This window comes from Pyrgilauda ruficollis, unplaced genomic scaffold (genome assembly GCF_017590135.1).
Source record: "Pyrgilauda ruficollis isolate IOZ18807 unplaced genomic scaffold, ASM1759013v1 scaffold3, whole genome shotgun sequence".
In the NCBI taxonomy this organism is placed as follows: Eukaryota; Metazoa; Chordata; class Aves; order Passeriformes; family Passeridae; genus Pyrgilauda; species Pyrgilauda ruficollis.
In genome coordinates this window covers 13,604,120-13,623,481 of record NW_024524377.1, presented here as the reverse complement: position 1 = coordinate 13,623,481, position 19,362 = coordinate 13,604,120, and the positions used below count along the sequence as shown (strand labels likewise).

At 59.5% G+C, this 19,362-nt stretch overlaps 1 protein-coding gene across 1 annotated transcript; it reads left to right on the top strand.

Moving 5' to 3' along the window:
• The first annotated feature begins 120 nt into the window (after positions 1-120).
• On the top strand, positions 121-10,107 carry IHH (Indian hedgehog signaling molecule). Its single transcript, XM_041473578.1, has 3 exons — positions 121-426; positions 5,978-6,239; positions 9,278-10,107. The coding sequence occupies exons 1-3, from the start codon at positions 124-126 to the stop codon at positions 9,937-9,939; spliced, it is 1,227 nt and encodes a 408-aa protein (XP_041329512.1). The 5' UTR covers positions 121-123; the 3' UTR covers positions 9,940-10,107.
• Positions 10,108-19,362: the final 9,255 nt, after the last annotated feature.

The window sequence follows — 19,362 nt, the reverse complement described above, 5'->3', positions numbered from 1 at the left end:
CCTGCCCGCCGGCTGCGCGCCGCATGGGGAGCCCCGGGCCAGGCGGCGGGAGCGGCGGCCGAGCCTAGTGGGGACCCCGGAGCCACCGGTGCCCCGGGCCGCCCCGGGGCCGCCGGGCGCGCCATGAAGCCGGCGCGGCTGCTGCTGCTGCTGAGCGGGTGCGCGCTGCTGCTGGCGCCGGCCGTGCGCGGCTGCGGGCCGGGCAGGGTGGTGGGCAGCCGCCGCCGCCCGCCCCGCAAGCTCATCCCGCTCGCCTACAAGCAGTTCAGCCCCAACGTCCCCGAGAAGACGCTGGGGGCTAGCGGCCGCTACGAGGGCAAGATCGCGCGTAACTCGGAGCGCTTCAAGGAGCTGACGCCCAACTACAACCCCGACATCATCTTCAAGGACGAGGAGAACACTGGCGCCGACCGGCTCATGACCCAGGTACGGCACCGCTGCCGCCCGGTTCTACCCCCGCGCCGGGCATCTGCGGGCACGGGGCTGTCTCAGAGCGCCCTGCTACCCGCTCTCCGGGGACCGTGTGGGCTTCCCCGTCCTGCCCCGGGCATCCCGGTGCCGGGTCCGGGCTGCCGGCGTGCAGCGAGTGCATCTCCCTTCGTCGGGCGCTCTGTCCCTTCGGCTGCGCTGTGCGCGACGGACAGCACGCTGCGCCTTGGGACGGCAGCACCCTGCTCCCGGAACCGGCAGCACCTTGTCCCCTGAGATGGCAGCACCCTGCCCCGCTGCTCCTCGGAGCCTGTGGCACTCGTGTCTTGCTGCACCCCGAGGAACGCCCTTGTGACTCCTGAGCTGGCAGCACCCTGCATTGCTGCCCCTCAACTCTCGTCTCACTGGTCCCCAGGCTGGCATAACCCCGCACTCCAAGCTGGCAGCAGCCGGCCCTGGTGCCCCTGAGCTGTGCCACACTGCCCCCGATCCGGCAGCATCCTCCCACATCCCCTCGATCCGGCAGGGCTGTGCTGTGCTGTTCCCTGGTCAAGCAGCACCCCAGCCCATGCAGGCATCCTGCCCGTGCCCCTCTACTCTGCCTCCCCACTGGCAGAGCAGGCAGGCTGCCCGTTGGATCCGAGGGACAGACCAGAGCCTGGTGTGCTGCTGTGTCCAAGAGTGCTCTTGCTGACCTTGTCCCCAGTCTGACACTGAAACCCTCAGTGCCCCCTCTTTCTGCATGTCTCGTGTGGGATGGTGCCGGGTGCTCAGTGGGAACTGCTTGCTGTGCTCAGGGCTGGGGACAACCTGTTACTACAAATGCCTTGTTGCAGTCAGCTCACAAGTACTCTGGGCCAGCAGGAAGGATGGGGGGGTGGACGGCACAGACGACAGCAGAGGAGGGGGGGTGATGCTGGACGAAGGTTATTCTGTGTTTTAATATTGCCAGGAGAATGCCTGAGGGTTTCAGGAATGCAGATAAGGAGCCGCACGGCCTTGCTAAGAAACCTGGCTACCAGCCTCAGCAGGGTTACAGCCTGAACGAGCTCCTGGGGGAAGCAGAGGGGAGCTGGGCTGCCCTTCTGCCCACTGCACCCCCTGGCCAGGGGCTGGCAGGTGGGTGAACATGTGTGACTATGATAGTGGGCACTGAGCAAGGCCCTGGCCATAGTGTCTGACCAAGGTGTTCATAACATTGGGAGGAGAAGCTTCTTGGGTGCTGGCTTGACAGCTCTGCAACCCTGTGTGCCCTGAGAGCAGGTCCCTTAGGGCAGGGACATAGTCCAGGCTGTTTTCAGGCTGGGGACTGTAGCAGAGGGACTGGGATCCCCTGCAAGGCAGCAAACTTGGGGAGTTACACAAGTTGTGGTTGCTGGTGACTGGAGTCCTGGGGCTGGGCTGTAACCTGCCTCCCCTGGGGAACAGCTTCAGAGATATTTGAGGAAGCAGTGAGCTCCTCTGGTCGATACATCGGGGAAGTGCATGACTTCATTGGAGGCAGGAGAATGCTTCTTGCTGTGTTTTCTCCTGAGAGTGCTCCCTCCACTTTCTGTAACCCAGCCAGTGCCCCTCAGCACACCTGGGAGAGGGAGATCTCCGTGTCCCTTGTGCCAGCCTAACATTTCATGCTGTACCATCCTTTCATGCTGCCTTGTTGGCTGAGTACCTAGAAGCATCCTGGTCTTCTTGGGCTGCACAAATAAGGGTTCTTACTCCAGCAGGGTCCCTGGCCGCCACACATCCATGCACAGATGGGTACCACCATGCCTTGGGCAGTTCTGCAAGGAATTGTTCCTCTTGCTATGGAGGTGGCAAGATTTCTGGTAGCTTGCTGCCATCCCACAGCCCTGTGGGATTGTCCTGTGGTCCCTGACTCGGGGAGATCCCCCCAGATATGGGAACTCTAGCTCTGGCACCATGTCCTGTGTTGCTATGGGTTGGGAAAGGCCATTGACCCAACTCCTTGTCCCTTCCCCCAGAGCACTGGCTTTTACTGCTGTTGACTCACTTCAAACCTGTTTTCTTTCCCCAAGTCCAAGGGTCTGGGTGTCCCAGGCAGCCGGAAGATGTCGCCTGCTTAGAGGAGTGGGTAGTGCTGCTCTCTGCCCGCCTTTCCTTTATCGTTTCATCTTCCTCAAGAATTCCAGTATGTTTGCTCTCACTGGTCCCACTCGGAGGTGCTGAGATAAGGCTGGAGGCAGAACCCGCCTCACCTCTCCCCAGCAGCCTGGCCCAGGAATGCCATGGGTCCCCTGCCCCCATGGAGTCCCAAACCCAGCCTCTCCCTACCCCAACCATCATTCCTTGCAGCCACTGCTTGTCCAGCTGACACGGAGACCATCCTTGCAGTGGTGAGGAATCTCTCATGAAGACCTTGGGGTAGGACTTTTGGCTTCCTTTGGGGGAAAGCTCCCTTCAGGAGGAGATGCTAGCAAGACCCCTCTTCTTCTGGCCAGGCTCTGGACATGGGAGTAGCTGTGGCCAAGCACACTCTATTCACAACACCTCTGCTGAGACTGTGGTCACACATGAGTGTCTTTCATACTTCCCCTGAGATGACCCTGGGCTCCCTGCTGACTGCATCCCATCTTGGAGCTCTGTCCTGCTGCTTTCCCTAAAGTGGTTTGGCTTGCCCCACAGGACATGGTCCTGTCCCCACTAGGGACACAAAAAGGGAGATGCAAAGGTTGGGCAGAAGGTGGGGGCAGAACTTCTTTGCTCAGCCCAGCCCAACATCCCCATGATCTTCACCATGAGATGCATGGGACAGCAGAGCCACCAGCTTAGTGTGGTCATATGGGGCCCCATTCTGCATGTGAGCTGGGGGTGCCTGGTCATCTGCACCACTACAGGGACAAGCTGTGCCCAATCACCATCAAACACAGAGCCCATGGACAGCCAGCCCATATTTATGAATTTTCTGGTCCCTGCCTACCTGTTCGTACAGGCAGCAGAGTCCTGGGCAGGCACTGCCCATCCCTACCTACTTCCTGCAGCTCGTGTGTGCCCCCTGACCACTGCTGCCTGCTCCTTACCCATCGCTGTCCATCTCTGCTTTTTGTTGTCTCTCTGCCTCCTGTGCCTGCTCACTGCACATCCCCACCTGCTCAGCCTTGCCTATCACTGCTTGCTCCCTATTTATTTTCGCTCATCCCTGCCTGTTTCCTCCTCATATTTGCTTCTTCCCTGCCGATCCATGGTTGTTCCTCATCCGCTGCTGCCCTGCTGACCATTTCCCCACCCGTTCCCGACCTGCCTGGTTCTTGTCCATCGGTACCTGGCTCCCTGCCGGTCCCCGCCCGTCCCCTCCCTCGCTCTGACACCTGCTGGCCGCCGATGGCACCGGCAGAGCCGGGGACAGGCTGCTCCAGGGCTCTGCCTGACGCTGTCCCTGCCTGGGGGAAAAGGCTTGCACAGTCTCGTTGTTTTTGTGCGTGCAGGCTGCCCCTGGAGGACAGAAAAGCTGGCAGTGAGGGCCGGAGGGGTGCCCAGAGTGCTGGCATGGTAGGGGCAAGGGAATGCCTGGAGTGATGGCTGGGGGATGCAGGGGGGCTTCAGGGATTCCCTCCTCACTTCCAGTGCTGAACTCCCTTGCTGCAGGGTCCCGGTGGGGCCGGGGACCTTGGGAACAGCTCGTCACATGTGCCAAGTGGCACCACGGTGGTGCTGGACGGGGACAAAAGTCACTCTCCTCCCTATTCCTCCTCCCCTCACCTAGCAAACTGTTTGTCCAGCACCTTCCCGGCTTATCTCCCCACACCCAGAGAGATGTGGGATGACGGCAGGCCTCATGTGGGGCAAAGGCCTGCCTGGCACTGCCCTTCCCAGGGCCTGGACCCTGCCAAGTGAGAGCAGGTTTCCTCAAGAGCAGCAGCGCCCACCTTCCTGGGACAGGAGCAGGTGCTTGGGGATAGGGTGAGGATCCACATTTTCAGTCCCTGCAGAAGCAGTGTTGGGGCATTTCTGAGCCTGGGGATGTAGCCAGCATCAGGTTTTAAAGCCCTGGCTCATTCTTGCTGTAACTGTCTCAAGACCTACGACATGCTACGGTGGGGAGCTCCAGAACTGAGCTGGGCATCATGCAGAAATGCCCCCAGCAGTGGCTGTGTTTTAAGCTGCTGCCCAGTCATTTCATTTAATGCTTCCCAGGACTGGCTTTATGCATGACCATGAATGCTCTGTCCCCTGCCTTGATTTTATGGGACTCCTTGTTTCCTGGGGAATGGCAGTGAGAGGAGCCCTGGAGTCTTTTACTTCTGTTGAGCCAGAGCTCTCCCACCCAGCAAGCACTGGGTGGTGACAATGGGACTCCTGATCCAGCTGGCTGCCCCAGAACCAGCTGTACCTGTAGGTGTGAACCTCAGCCTTTGGAGCCGGAGTAAAAACACCCCAGTCTCAGCTTGCCTCTTAAATTGCCTTAAGTTTTATACAGTTTCACTTGGTGTGATTCTTAGGGTGTGCTGTGCAGGGCCAGGAGTTTGATCCTATGGGTCCCTTCCAACTCACTCAATTCTATCATTCTTCAGGAACTCACAGAACCTCCTTTCTGGGCTGCACAGCCCTAGTTCATTCACGTGGTTTTCTGTAGAACTTCCCATATTCCTTTTCCTATGCCTTTTCTATCTCTCCTCCATCCCTTTAGCAAGAGACCAGAAGCTGGGGCTGTACTTCAGCAAGTCAAGCACACAGAGTTTTGATCTTTCCCTGACCTTCAGCTGTGGCTGGGGCATGTGGGGCAGGGGAGGACTGTGAAACAGGCATCCCTCTGCTTGCTAGGGAGGACTGCCACAGGCACCTGCTTGCATGTGTGACCTATGTGACCATGAGGTCTGGGGCTTTTAAGATCTGCTGCTGTTCCTCAGCCCAGGATTTTCAGCCCTTGTGGTGCAGAGAGGTGAAGGGGGCTTCACTCCACATTCTTTCTGTTCCAGCACAACAAAGCTCTTGGGACAGGTTTGGCACTTCCCATAGGAGCAGAGACTGGCTGAAGCTGTGGGGCTGCCCAGTGCTGTGTCCTGTGTGTTACACAGACTTGAGGAGCCATACCAAGCAGAGTTGTGTTGAGGACTGGGCAGGTTGTTTCATTTGTGCCTGGAGACAGCCCTGGGGTCTCTGGGACCTCCTCCCAGGCAGGAAGCAGCAGGATTGAAGCTCCTGTATCCTCCTCCTGTCAGATGGGAGCTGCTGGGGTACAGTTAGCACAGGGCAGGTGAGCAGAGAAGGTGTTTCAGCCCAGCCCAGGCTGCGTTGCCCAACAGGCTCTCAAATGAGCCTGGGGCTGGGGGGAGAGGGAGGAGAAGGGTGCCCTGGTGGCTGCACTCTCCTCTGCCCAACAGTGGGGTATCAGCCTCTGCAGGGAGTTTGGAGTAGTGTGGGGGTAGACAAAGCACATCATGTTCTCAGATCTTCCTCTGCTGGACCAGCCCCCAAGGGCCTGAGGGCCCAGGGAGGCTTAATGGAAGCATGGTGGGATGCAGCCTGCCAACCAGACAGCTAATTCCTCCCTCCAAAAAGCTTTCACTGACTCAGTCCCTCTGCCCTGCAGCGCTGCAAGGACCGCCTGAACTCGCTGGCCATCTCTGTCATGAATCAATGGCCAGGGGTGAAGCTGAGAGTGACGGAGGGCTGGGATGAGGACGGGCACCACTCGGAAGAGTCGCTGCATTATGAGGGCCGAGCTGTGGACATCACAACCTCGGACAGGGACCGCAACAAGTACGGCATGCTGGCTCGCCTGGCCGTGGAGGCTGGCTTCGACTGGGTCTACTACGAGTCCAAGGCACACATCCACTGCTCCGTCAAGTCAGGTAAGTCTGAGCTGGGGGGCAGTGAGCGGAGCTGGGGGACAGGCCCCCTCTTGCAGCATACCCGGGGAGCCTGGCTGGCTGGGTGGGGTGCTCCTGCAGGGGGTGCCGGCTTTTGCATCCTGGTTTCTCTATCTGGGGCAGACAGTCAGGTGGGGAGTGAGTCACACACCTGTGGCCAGCCAGTACAATGGGGCAAATTCCCCAACTGGCTCCCATAGACCTACATCTTGACCCACTCTCTCTACCCTCTTCCTTTTCTCAGCCCACATCCCTTTGTCCCCCAGCCTGATCCCCCAGTATGTCCATTGCCCCTGTCTCCCCTTGCAGTCCCTTAGTGCCCATGCTCAGCCTCATCCAGCCCTGCCCCGCTCCACTGCTGGCTGCTTTTGAGCTTCTGCTGTCACAGCAGCATCTGTCCATCCCTGCCCAGCCAGGGACAGGGTCAGGGACATCCAGACAGGGACATCCAGGCCAGGGTACCCTGGGATCGGCTCTTGGCTGTGCAGCACCATCTGCGGAGGGGAGCAGAGCTGGGTGGTGCTTTGAGGGACGCTGTCGTCGCTGGTGGTGTTTGCCTCCTCCTGCGCGGTGCAGTGGGGGCGGCAGGGTGGAGGACGGGGCGAGAGCTGCTCTCAGGCGCTGCCCGCGCTCCGGAGGGGATCGCGTGGGCTGCAAGCCGCCCCGCAGCCCGGGAGAAGCAGCGTGCCCGGGACGCGGTCCCGGCGGAGCGGCGGCGCCGCTGCGGGCTGCAGAGGGCAGCAGCGCCCCGCGCACGGGCCGGGAGGGGCCGCGCTGCGCCCGTGTCGCGACAGGCCGGGAGGGCTCTGCCTGGCCCTGGGCTTGCTCGGGCACGGAGGCGGCCTCTGCCGCTGCTGGCAGCCGCAGCCCGTGCAGCAGGGCCGTGCGTGCACACGGAGCCCCCGCACACGCAGGCACACACGGCCGTGCCAGCACACACACCCGGCCACGGCCGTGCCCGCACAGCCGTGTGCCACGCACCGGGCAGTGCCGGGGCCGGTGTGCCTGTGCTGCCCCGCGCCTCCCGCCCCCGGGCGCAGCTCCCACGGCACTGTGCCTGTCCTACCGCCCTAGCCCGCAGCCAGCGGCTCGACAGCCCCAGACGCCAGCCTGGGCCCCCGCGCTGACCCGCTCCCCGTGCTGATGCCAGGACGGGCACAACGCCGGCCGGCGATGGAAGTGGGGCCACCGCGCCGCAGAGAGGGAGTGATGCACCCCCGAAGAAGAGGGACAAAACGTGGCCGGAGGACCGGGACTCCCGTGCCCCGGGGCACCCTGTGGGGCCGGCAGGAGGAGTGGGGCCAGGCTCCGAAGCAAGGACCATGACCCCACAGCTATGAGGCTGGCCAGAGGAGTGGGGCTGTGCCCCTGGAGAAAGACAGAGGCTTTTGAATCGTGGGATGCTCCCCTTGGACCTACTGAAGAGGGATGTCATAACCCAAGCAGCAGACTGGGGCCTTGAGGCTCTGAAGGGCTTCTAGAGGCTGGTCATATTCCCCTCACACTGCAGCAGCTCCTCAGGGCTCTGGGTCCCCCATATTTTTCCCCAAGGCCATGGGCAACCCAAGAGTGTGTGGTGGAGGCTGTGGGGTACACATCCTGATCCCCTCAGAACTGTGTACAGAGGGCAGCCGGGCTGCTCCTGCCTCTTAGTAAATGGCTTTTATTTTTGTATGGATGGCCACGTGGCCTGTTGTATGTATTGTGTCTCCTCGGGTCCTTCCCTGCACCCACCTACCCCTCCATGCCCAGCACCTATGCCATCCACTTCTGCCAGGCACCCCTCTCACCCTCCTGCTCTGCTGCCTGCCAGGGGATGCAGGGTACAGGACTTGGGACCTGGCCTCCGGGGCAAGGACAGGGCAGAGACTGCACCTCTTCTGAGCAATAAAAGGATTCTGTCCCAGAGATGGATGCCTCTCTTCATGGGCTTGGGGGCTGGGATTTGGCTCTGCCCAAACCTGGGGAGTGATGGGGGCAGTGCCATCTGGGAGGGCACATTCAGGGATTAGATGAGAGAACTGGAAGAGGGTCCTGAGAGGTGGCTTAGAGCTCAAGGATGGAACTGTGCAGAGCTAGGAGCAGGACCCTGAGGTGAGATGCCACTGGCAGAGGGTGGGACAGGTATCACATAGACACTAACTTGGGAGTTTCTGGGACTTGGGGGAATGCTGCTGCTGGTGAAGCTAACCACCATTCCTTGGGGAGCCAGGGTTCCCCTGCTAAGTGCCAGAATGGGCCTCTGGTGACACTTCATCTCGGGAGGGATAGGAGCTTTGTGCCACCACCCAGGAGACAAGCCCAGAGAGTGTGGGTCCTTTACCCTGTGGCAGTCACTAGGGAAGCCCTACCCAGAAGGCTGGTAGCTTTTGCCCGATGATGGCCACAGGTTGTGACAACTCCCTACAACCCAGAGAAGCAGGAGCTGACTGGCATCAGTGGTGCAGGGGTGAGCAGGTGGGAGAAGGGAGCAGGACTGCCGCGTGGGGTGGAGGGGCGCTGCAGTGCTGGGAAACGGTGCTGCATCCTGCACTGTTCCTCGCAGCATCCTCCCAAGCAGAGCCCAGCACCAGCACTGCAGGGAACAGGGATGCTGCGGGGGTATGCAGAGTGAGACCAGGCATTCTGCTTCCCACTGTCTCGGGGCCCTGCCTTTGGTTTTTCAAGCTTCAGGTGGCCCTTGGTAGTGTTTTGCACATTTCAGGCTGTGGTGGTGTCCCACTCCCCCTGCCTATTTTGGGCTTGGGACCTGGCTCTGTACAGCAGGCTCAATGCCCTGGGACCATGCTGGAGTGCCCAGGTGCCACCTCAAGTGACATGGTGGCTGGGGGATGAGATGCCTAGGGGACATTGGTGGCCAGGACTGTGTAGGAGACAAGCTCACATTGGTGATGCCAAGGCAGGGTTATGCCTGGGTGGGCAAAGCCAGGCAGACTGGGAAGGTGTCTGTGCACAGTGGAAATGTGGTGCTGAGGGTCTGGCTGATGGGTAACCCTCCTGTCCTCTCTCTCCCTGCGCAGAGCACTCAGCCGCTGCGAAGACGGGGGGCTGCTTTCCCGGGCGGGCGCTGGCAACGCTGGAGGACGGTGCCCAGACGCCACTGTGGGCACTGCGCCCAGGCCAGCGAGTGCTGGCAATGGACGGGGCAGGCAGGCCCACCTACAGTGACTTCTTGACTTTCCTGGACAAGGAGCCCCGTGCCCTCACCACCTTCCATGTCATCGAGACCCAGGAGCCGCCCCGGCGCCTGGTCCTGACGCCCACCCACCTGCTCTTTGTGGCAGAGAATGCGTCGGCGCCCGCCGCCCGCTTCCGTCCCATCTTTGCCAGCCTTGTGCACCCGGGACACTTCGTGCTGGTGGTGGCTGGGGGGGGCAGCTTGCAGCCTGCTGAAGTGGTGCGGGTGTGGGACCGGAGAGACGTGGGAGCCTACGCCCCGCTGACACGCCATGGGACACTGGTGGTGGACGGCGTGGTGGCCTCGTGCTTTGCTCTGGTGCAGGAGCAACAGCTGGCACAGCTGGCCTTCTGGCCGCTCCGGCTCTACCACAGCCTGGTGGGGTGGCCAGGGGTACAGGGGGATGGTGTGCACTGGTACTCAGGGCTGCTCTACCGCCTGGGCAGGCTGCTCCTGCCCCCTGACAGCTTCCACCCACTGGGAATATCCCAGGCGGAGAGCTGAGGGTGCACCACATCCCCAGCCAGCACAGTTGGGGGGGTGGTGGTTGCAGGGGGACTCAGTGGGGGCCAGCACCCCCTCCCAAAGCTGGGTGCCCCTGGGGAGCTGCCTCTAGCCCTGCCTGCTTGGGGTACAGCCACCTCCTGGTTGGGGGGCACCAAAGCTCCATGGTGTGCCTCCTCCATGATCACCACCCCCCCTCCTCACCCCCTGTTCCTGGGGACAGGAGGGAGGCATGAAGGGTTTCCCCCGGGACAGGGGCTGCCCCTGGCTGGATCCACATGCTGCTATGTGTGTGTGTGTGTGTGTGTGTGTGTATGCAATGTGTGTGTGTGTGTGCTGAATTAGCTGATGGAGGTCTGAATGGGAGGGGGAAGAGGAGAGAGCCCTGGCTGCTCCACTGAGGTTCCCAGCCTGTCTGCACCCAGTGGGGAAGTTTTGGGAGAGGAGCCCAGGGCCCTTTGCTAGGCAACCTGGGTGGGAAGGCAGGAAACGCTATTTCCACCCCTGGGACATGGCAGCTGGAAGGAGGGTGACCCGGGTACTGGGACTGTGCCTTGTCCTTAGCCCAAGTGCAGGGGCACCCATACAGGCAGGGGTGGGGAGTCTGGCACAGCTCTGGCATGAAACCTCCGACTTTGTGACACAAGTTCCACTGGAGTGATAGACTGGGGAGTGAGGTGCTGAGCTCTGCCCAAAGCCAGCACCAGAGGCACCCAGCTGGGCATCCTGTGGGGCTGCTGTGACAGCGTGGGGCGCTCTGGCTGGCAAGAGGGGCTGCAGAGGCAGACACATGGGCAGAAGGGTGCAAATGCCAGCCAGGCATAGACACACTGGTAAGAGCAGGGGTGGGGAGAGTCAGGGCTGCAACCGCAGCCTGCTGGAGCCTGAAGAAAGAGGCAGTGGAGACAAAAGCCTTTCCCCACCCCAAAGCTAAAAAAACTCCTCAAGCTTCATGCCCTGGCTGGCCTGACCTCCCCAAGCCCCCAGTACCCCGAACCCTCAGGGTAATTCATTGCTGCTCACCCACTCCTGGGAACTGGGGAGAGTCCCATCAGAGCTGCAGCCACAGTTCCCCCACTCCGAATCCTAGCTAGAGCCTCAGCCCCCTCTAGCTCCACAAAAGTGGAGGGGAGGGGGCTGAGGGAGGCAGTGACCCGTGTCCCCCCTGTAGCATCACGCGTCTTTATTTATTTATCTGCTCTTTGTATGTACCATAGATGGGAGGCAGTGTGGGCGCGTGCAGGGTGAGATGGAAGTGCAGGGCGGGGGTGGGAAATCGTTTGGTTGGGGGGGGGTGATTTTTTTTTTTTTTTTAACAAAAAGCAGAAATTATTTAAAGATTATTTTAAAGCACAGCTTTTATGGTGATTGTTGTCCAGGATGAAGCAAGGGAGCGTGAGCATGGCCGATGGCAAGTGTGTTTTTGTCTCTTCACTGGATGTACCTCTCCTGGTTGGGGACACAGCCCAATAAATCCATTGTCTCCCCAGTGGGAGCTCAGAATCTGGTGTAGGGAGGGCAGGCAGGGATCAGGAGAGTTTACTGCACCCATTGTTAAAGGGCAGGTGGGGCTAGAGGGCATCATGTGCTTCTCTAGGAGCAAGGTTTGGTCACCCCGCTGCCCTCCACCAGAAGGGTGACATCTCTCTCCTCACTATTTCATCCATACCCAGGGGAGGTGGGCAGCTGCAGGCTGCGGGATTGACCCAGTCTACACGGGACCAGTGTCATTAGAGCCACCTGGAAACTAGGGCAAGTGGGGCAGGATGTAGTAGGGACAGCCACTGTGAGACTGCCAGGGATACCCCTCCACCCCAGTCTGGACTCACCACCTCAGTGCCTGTCCATCCTTCTGTAGCACCCCAATCACCACAACACCCATAACCCAGAAGATGGAGCCTGTATCCTGTACACAGGTTTCCAGTGTCACTAGAGTTAGTCAGTGCTGTCCCCCACGCCCTGTCAGCCCTCTCCCTCCTCTACCCCATCCCCATGCCAGCAGAAGGAAAGTCCACCAGCCAGCACCCCACCCTGTCCCAGGCACACACCTCTCTGAACACACCCTGCCCCATCTCCACGCTGCCCTGCCGTAGCTTCCTGGGCTCTGCTGGGATCAGGATCTCCCTAGGGCTTTCCCTGGATCCCCCAGCACGGCAAGTGTGAAGCAATTCGGCAGCAGGCTGTCAGCGAGGGCCCTCATCACCGCGCTAATTTAAAGGCTCTGCAAGGCGGCAGAGCTAATTTAATTAGGTTCTTATTACTGAGAAGGACAAATTGGTCCCCGGGGGGCCACGAGGTCAGGCTTTCGAGAAGTGCTTTATGGAGTGAAATTTCAATCAGGCTGTTGTCGCAGGCAGGGGGAGCCAGAGGCAGAGGATGCATACGGAGGGGATCTGCTCTTTGGAGCGCCCGCTGCGGGAGATCGTCTCCAGGTCCAGGTTTTTAGAGAGTGAGTGTGGGGGAAGAATTCTTTGCCCCATTAGGAGGATGCTGCAGGGTATATGGCAGCTGCTTTGGGATGGAAGCAGGGAAAGCAGGGAGGGCCTGGCTCTGAGCTGGCTTCAGGGCAGTGAGAGGGAGGGAAAACATCCGTAAGTAAGATGCTAGGGTCTTTCTGAAGCTCCATTAACTCCCCTACAGCTCCATAACCCCACATGAAAAGAATGTTGAGGACAAAATGATGTCCAGCTGACGGACAGGACTTATGGGGGTCTCTTCCTTGCCTGAATGTCATCCTCTGTCTTGTCACTCAGCCCCAGGAGAACCAGGACAGCCTGGGAGCTGCCCCACTGCCGGTGGGCACATGAAGCAGTCCCATCTCCCAGCGTGCCAGGGCCAGGCGAGGGGTTATCCCAGCAGGGTCCCAGCTGGGCAGTGATGGATGGGGATGCTGGTGGGTGGCCGGCAGAAGGGCTGGGCTGGAGGGTCCCACAATGGATGTCTCTCCATCAATTTGTCCTCATTACCATATAAATGGTGGGTGGGAGGGAGAGGAAGGGCATGTGGTGACAGGAGACACCCCCACATGTTCCCATCTGGGGTACATGTCCCCCCTCCCCATCCGTCCAGCCCTGTTAAACCAGCTCCGACAACTCCGGCCTCTAATTCAGCAGAAGAGAGGTACCACCCCCTATTCAGAGCCTTGAAAAGGCTACAGGGTCCGGCGCTGTTAACAAGGGGGGACATGGTCCCCGTCCCCGCCTCTCCCGTCTGTCCCTCGCCCCACGGCCTTCTGCCGTGGCAGCGCCGGCCAAGCTCATTCCCGGCTCCCGGTTGACCCGCTGGAAGCTGGGATCCGGGCAACGGAGTGCCAGGGCAGCACTGGGGCTGGGGAGTGGGAGCAGAGCCTCCTGAAAGAATCCCGTTTGGGGCAGCTTTGAGGCCGACAGCAGGGTGGGGTGCTGCCAAAGCTGCCCTGTGGAGGGGCCGCGGTTCCGGGCATGGTGGTGCTGTGTCCCCATCGTCCCTGAGCTCTGGGTCCAGTCAGGTCCCCATGGCCCGGGCGGTGACGTGATTGGGGAGTGGGGGTCACCCCGAAAGATCTGTGCCTGCGGACACCGGTACAGCACAGCAGCTTGCAGGGCCCCTCCTCCCAGCGAGGGCTGACCGAACCAGAGTCGCCCCCCAGAAATCCCAGGAGCAGCTGCCCTGCCCGGCCCAGCCCTGGCACTGCCCGCAGCAGGGGCTGTGCCAGCCCCCGCTCTCACTTGCATCACGGAATGAACCTGCTGGCTTTTCGGGGTGCTGCTGCTCCGGGAGCCGTGCCAGCCCCCCGCTCTCTGCAGCGCTATTCCGGCGGGAGGCGGGGTGTCCCAAGACACTGTCCCCGAGCCCACGGAGCCCCGAGGCAGCGTGATGTGTGCTGCTGAGCACATCCTGCACCCCGAACTTCCTCCACCAACCCCTCTGTCCCGAGCTCCCGACCTCTTGCCCCTCTCTCAACCGTGGCACCTGTGTGACAGCCCCACCACAGGTGCTGCAGAACCCCTCTGCCTGTGCGTGGCAGCTTCTCCAGGGCAGGGATGGAGGTGTTTTAGCAGGCAACAGCCTCTGGGTGTCAACCGGAGCCTGCTGTGCCTGTACAAACACGGCGGACAGACAGACACATGCACGCATCCCGCCCCCTACACATACCTTTATCCCCCGGAGAGACACCTGCCCATCACTGCACTGGACACCCATCAGCTCTCAGAATCGCCACCTGATGCCACAAGTTACTTTCTTTTCAGCTTGTATCCTTTATATCCCAGGAGCACTCACATGCCACTGCGTCCCTGTGTCCCTGATCTCTGTCCCCTCCAGGAATAAGCTGGAGGGTACATGCTACTACAGTGACAGCAAGGCACTGTGAGAACAACAGGATGGGCACACCATGGCAGTGCCCACCCCTGCAGCCATGCCCACCCCACATCTGCCAGCTGCAGAGAGTACTCTGGACCCTTGGAGGGGCCTGACAACCTCTCCCACCACACAGAGCAAGCCCTGCCAACCCTCCTGCTGGTGGGACACCCTTAGCTCCCGCTCCCACAGTTTGGGGTACACAGCTAACACGTCAAAGCCACCCTGTCCCTTCCCTTTCCCCCTGCCCCGTCACCAGGACACACTCAGTACCCACAGTGGGTCCCTGCTGCAGAATTGGCAGAACTGGGGGTGATGCTGGTGGTCCCCACCCTCCAAAGGAGTGAAAGGCAGGCTGGGGCAGCTGGGGACAGTGCAGGGGGCAGCCGACATCAGTTGCTAGCTCATGTCTCAGTAGGAGCTGGGGACTCCCAGTGCTCTGAGGGCACTCGGCAGGATACAGCCCCAGGGAAGCATCACCGCCATCCGGCACCGACTGCCACGAGCCGCTGCGTGGTGCCACAGGGGGTGTCGGGATGGGGGCTGTGTGAGTATGCAGCCACACGCTGGGGACGAGTCAGAATCTAATCAGGGTCCTTTTCCGTAATAAATCATTTGTCTTAATCCAACGCCCTCCCTCCTGCTCTAATAACTCCCAGCGCTGGGCCCCACAGCCACAACAATGCAGCTAATGGAACAATTTATTTTCATAATGGTGCTGGTGGGGAGAAGGGGTGGCCGGGGTGGGGGCAGCATGGTCTAGGGCAGGAGTTTCTAATTAGTGAATGAAATTTGATGTAAGGCTGGAGGAAGATGGATTTGCTTCCTGACAAGGGGCCTTTCAGCTCATCAAAGCACCCGAACAGGGAGGTAAATTAAATTATTTCTAATTCTTCACTAACCTCCAGGGAGTCACCCTTCCACCAGCAAAAGATGGGTCCATTCCTGAAATGAAGAGGCACTTGAAGGACTGAGGTTAGGTAGAAGGGACCGAAGTAAGAGATGGGGATGACAAGATGGGATGGGGTGGGACAGAGGAGCAGGACAGGCTGCCATTGACTTTGCTGGAAAAATAGGAAGGGAAAAGGTGGAGGGAAGAGTTGCAAATGGTCAATAAATAAACAACTCCAAGGACTAATGACTAATTTGCTGTGAGTTTTCCATCCATCCCTGTCACCTAAACTAGACCTGGAGCAGGGCTGAAACACAGCTGGTGCTGGGATGGAGCAGAGCAGCCCAGCAGCAAGGAAACAGCACCCCAGCCCTCAGGGAATTTGAGCAGGGACAGCACTAGACTGTGAAGGGGTGACTGATGCTGACGTAGGCAAAGGGCCCAGTGTAGGGGATTGCTTCAGCAAAGGCTCTTGTTCTCATGTCTTTGTATAATTTAAGGCAAACACCAATGAGGTTATTAAAACCTTGTGGCAGAGAGCTGTTCTTGGGACGCACAGTATTTTTTTCGAAATGCCCAGCTCCTGCAGTCCTGTGATGGAGACTTGTTGTACAGAACAAGTGCACTCTCTCCCAGCTCTCCCTGTTTTACAAAGAACAAGGGCACTCCCTCCAATTTTCTCCCTCTTGCAGAGAGACCTTCCAGTGTCAACCTGCCACTAGCCCAGATGTCCCCAGTTCCAGAGTGGAAAGAAGTAGTCTTGGTGCTGTGGCTGAAGTCAGCCCCTGGCTCTCCGTGGAGCAGGGAGCATTACAAGCTGTCCTGAAAGCAGCCAGGGCTGTGTCACAGCTCCCCTCCCTGCGGGGCCAAGGAAGCCCATTCAGGAACAGCAGTGGGTTCCTGGGGGACTTTCCCTGTGAAATCATGGGCTGCATTTCCTGCAAGACTTGCCCTCGCAACCATCCTCAGCACTGCCAGGCAGTCCCACTGCAGCACAGCCCAGGGAGTGACACAGGGGGATTCGGGGGGCTGTGTCTTACTGCAGGGAGCGGGGAGGCAGGGCAGAGCCAGGGCCCGGCAGCAGTGCCCGGCTTTGCTGCAGGCTGGGCGGCACAGTCCCCTCCCCACCACGAGCTAGGTGGAGCTGGGACAGGCGCAGAGCCGGCTCTGCTGACCCAACACTCCAGGAATTTAATTTGTTTAATATATTCCCTGGGAAAGAAGAAAATAAATAAGTGGCACCTTGCTTGCCCCCATGTCTCACTCCCACAGCGGAGGTGTCAACTTAACGAGCCGAAGCCCTCAGCCTGATTAAGCAGCGCTGCTCCCGCTAACAGGGGCGGCCGAGCAGCGTGATTGATGCACGGAGAGCATCAGCCCAGCCTGGTGCTGCACGGCTGCACGGTGGCACCATGCCTCCCCACACCTCTGCTCCTGCACTCCGTACCCAGGCCTTGGTCAAGGGCATGGCAAAAGCTTCCTCTTGCCCCAGAGGTTATCCTGCCCTGTGGCTCTGTGGCACAGACAGTACCCAGGAATGTGAAGCTGGGGCTGGTTTTGACTCTGGAGGCAGGGATGGACACACTGGTGGCTTTCCACCGCTTGTTGGTCTGTGTGGCACCTCATCAAAATAGGGGCTGAGGACCAGAGGTGTGCAGGGCCTTTGTGCTGGGCTCTAGGTCTGATCCTCACTGTCCCTCGTGGCTGGGGTAGGGACACTTGGGGATACTGAGGCAGAGGGATGTGCTAGCGGTGATGGCGACAATCCAAGGGGATCCCACAACTCTTGGTAGTTCCTTCAAGGCTTTTACCAGTGAGCCCTTGCCAGACTGCTGGGGAAAGACACTCCCTCTTTTCCCCATCAGCTCCTCACTCAGGCTCTTCTGCAGTCCTGTTTGCTGATGCCTTCATCTCCCCCCTCCCTGGTGTCCCTGGGTCTCACTGCAGAGACATCACTGTCTCCCAGCATTCCTGCCCCATGGCATCACCATCCCCTGCCCCCACCTTGGGAAAGGGTTAATCAGCAGCCAGGGAGACAGGGTAATAAATGGCCGTTATCTTGTTAATGAGCTGACATTAATTAGAGCCCAAGGTCCCGGGAGGAGCAGCTGATTTATTCTGTCATCCCGGGAGCAGGTTAGGTGCTGACTCCATGGAAAGGCCATTAACAGCAAAGAGGTGAGGCTGTGTTTTTGGGGGGAAGTGGTGTGTGTGAGGGTGTTCCTCCCCCTCACTCCTTCACCCCCAGACTCCAAACCTGGCTCTGTCCACCCACAGGCAGCACTTCTGGCTTTAGGACAAGACACAGTGAAGCCAAACCAGAAGATTGTGGAGGTGACAGGAAAGATCAGAGCTGGGGGATCCCCCTGGTACCAGGGGGAAGGTGAGCCTGGCTGTGCCAGAGATGTGTGACACTGGACACCATGTGCTGGAATGCTGTGCAGGGCAAGGGCTGTGGAGTGGAGCCGTGGGGAAGCAGCAGAAGGGACACAGTGCATTCAGTCACTTCCCTGCTTTCCTGGATGATGCTGAGCTATGGAAGATGCTGGCTTGTTTAGTCTCTCCCCCCAAAAGACAGGGCCTGGGGTGAGGACGAACACTGAGGATGAGCCAAGGTGCTGCTCCCTCATTTGGGGGACAGTAGGATGAGGGAGATCTCTCTGTGCATGCTGTGTGCTCATGGTGTTTCAACTCAGATGTTGCAGAGAGGTCAGGGGCCAACAGGACTGGAAATGAAGTGGTTATACTCTGAGTTCTTATGAGAAATGGATCCAAGCTGATTGTGTCTGTGTCACTCCAGCCCATGTGTGGATGTGTCACCCCATCCCCGTATGTCCCTCTTGCTCCATCCCCATGTGTTTCCAAAGGGACAAGTCCTCTGTCTCCACACTTGAGTACTTTTGCAGTGCATTGCTAAATCCTGGGAACCTAACAGCCCTAGGGCATCCCCTGCAGCCCTGTGGCTGGCCCTGAGGGGTGCTGGTGCTGGCAGTGTGGCGGGATCAGGTGTGACACTGGATCCAGAGCTGCCCTGGCTGTTTCTCCTAGGGCAGGCACCCTCCTTGCCCTGCCAGCACTCCTGTGCTGCCTTGCTATCCCCCTGCTCCTGAGTGGGAGCTGTTAACACGTTTCTCTGCTCAGCCTTGCCATGTCCCATCAGAGATGAGGCTGCTTATTTGAGGAATTGCTTGGCTAAATAAACAGCTGCCCAGAAATCCCTGCAGGAGGCCTGTCTGGGAGGGACTGAGCCGTGTTTGCTTTGCCTGTTAACCCCTTCGCTGGGGCCGGTACCTGGGGCTCCCTGTGCTGGGAGGGTGGGTGTTGGGTACAGGGCTGGGCAGGGGGATGGAAGCACGGGGATTTCTGCGTTCCAGCACAGATCCCCACCTGTTGGACTGAGCAGCTGACGTGGCAGGATGAAGAAACCCTCAGGAGCCTGTGGCTGGCTGGGAACTCTCTGAGGTGGGTAGGGTTAGGCCAATCCATGTGAGAGGGGATCCAGACAGGGACAGAACATGGCAGTGACTGAGCACAGGACCTTGGAAGCAGGCAGGGAGGGGGCTTCACTGACTTGTCCTCTGTCACCATCAGAGCAGGGGGAGTCCCCTACAGACAGATGAGATGCCCTATGAGAATGCCCCGAGAGCGTTTCTGCAGGCAGCTGCTCTGCTCCCATGGCAGCGGTGTGGATGCTTCTACCAATGTTTCTGCAGAGGGGACAGCCCCCAAACAAGCTGGGACCTCAGAGCTGGCTGTGCCAGATCTGACACAAGGTAGACTCAGCTCCCACCACTGCAGGACTGATTATGACCTATTATCTGGTTGGTTAATGGCCCCAAGCCACTCACAGGTGACTTAGACTGTTCATTTAGCCACAAATCATCGCTGGGCTGGCAGTTTATTTACCTTCCCCACCAGCCTCCTGTGGCTTCCCAGACTCTGGAGATAGCGGGTGGCCTGGCTGTAAGGGGCAGGGCAAAGGCAACATCCTGCCGTGGGCAATGGCCAGGGCTCCCACAAAACCTGGGACACCCCTAAAAGGGGCTCTTGCACCTAGCACTTCTTACCAGGGGCTCTGCCTGCTCAGGGATGAGAGTGGGGTGCTCCTACAGCCTCTCTCATGGAGGAAGAGCTAGAAAAACACTTCTGAGCAGGCTTACATCCTGTCTCCAATATTAGTGGTGACTCCAGGC

Bases quoted from the DNA above. Each gene is read 5' to 3' on its own strand.
- IHH (XM_041473578.1), top strand. From the start codon at position 124: ATGAAGCCGGCGCGGCTGCTGCTGCTGCTGAGCGGGTGCGCGCTGCTG. The intron at 427-5,977 runs GTACGGCACCGC...TCTGCCCTGCAG, and splicing joins CCGACCGGCTCATGACCCAG to CGCTGCAAGGACCGCCTGAA. The intron at 6,240-9,277 runs GTAAGTCTGAGC...CTCCCTGCGCAG, and splicing joins CCACTGCTCCGTCAAGTCAG to AGCACTCAGCCGCTGCGAAG.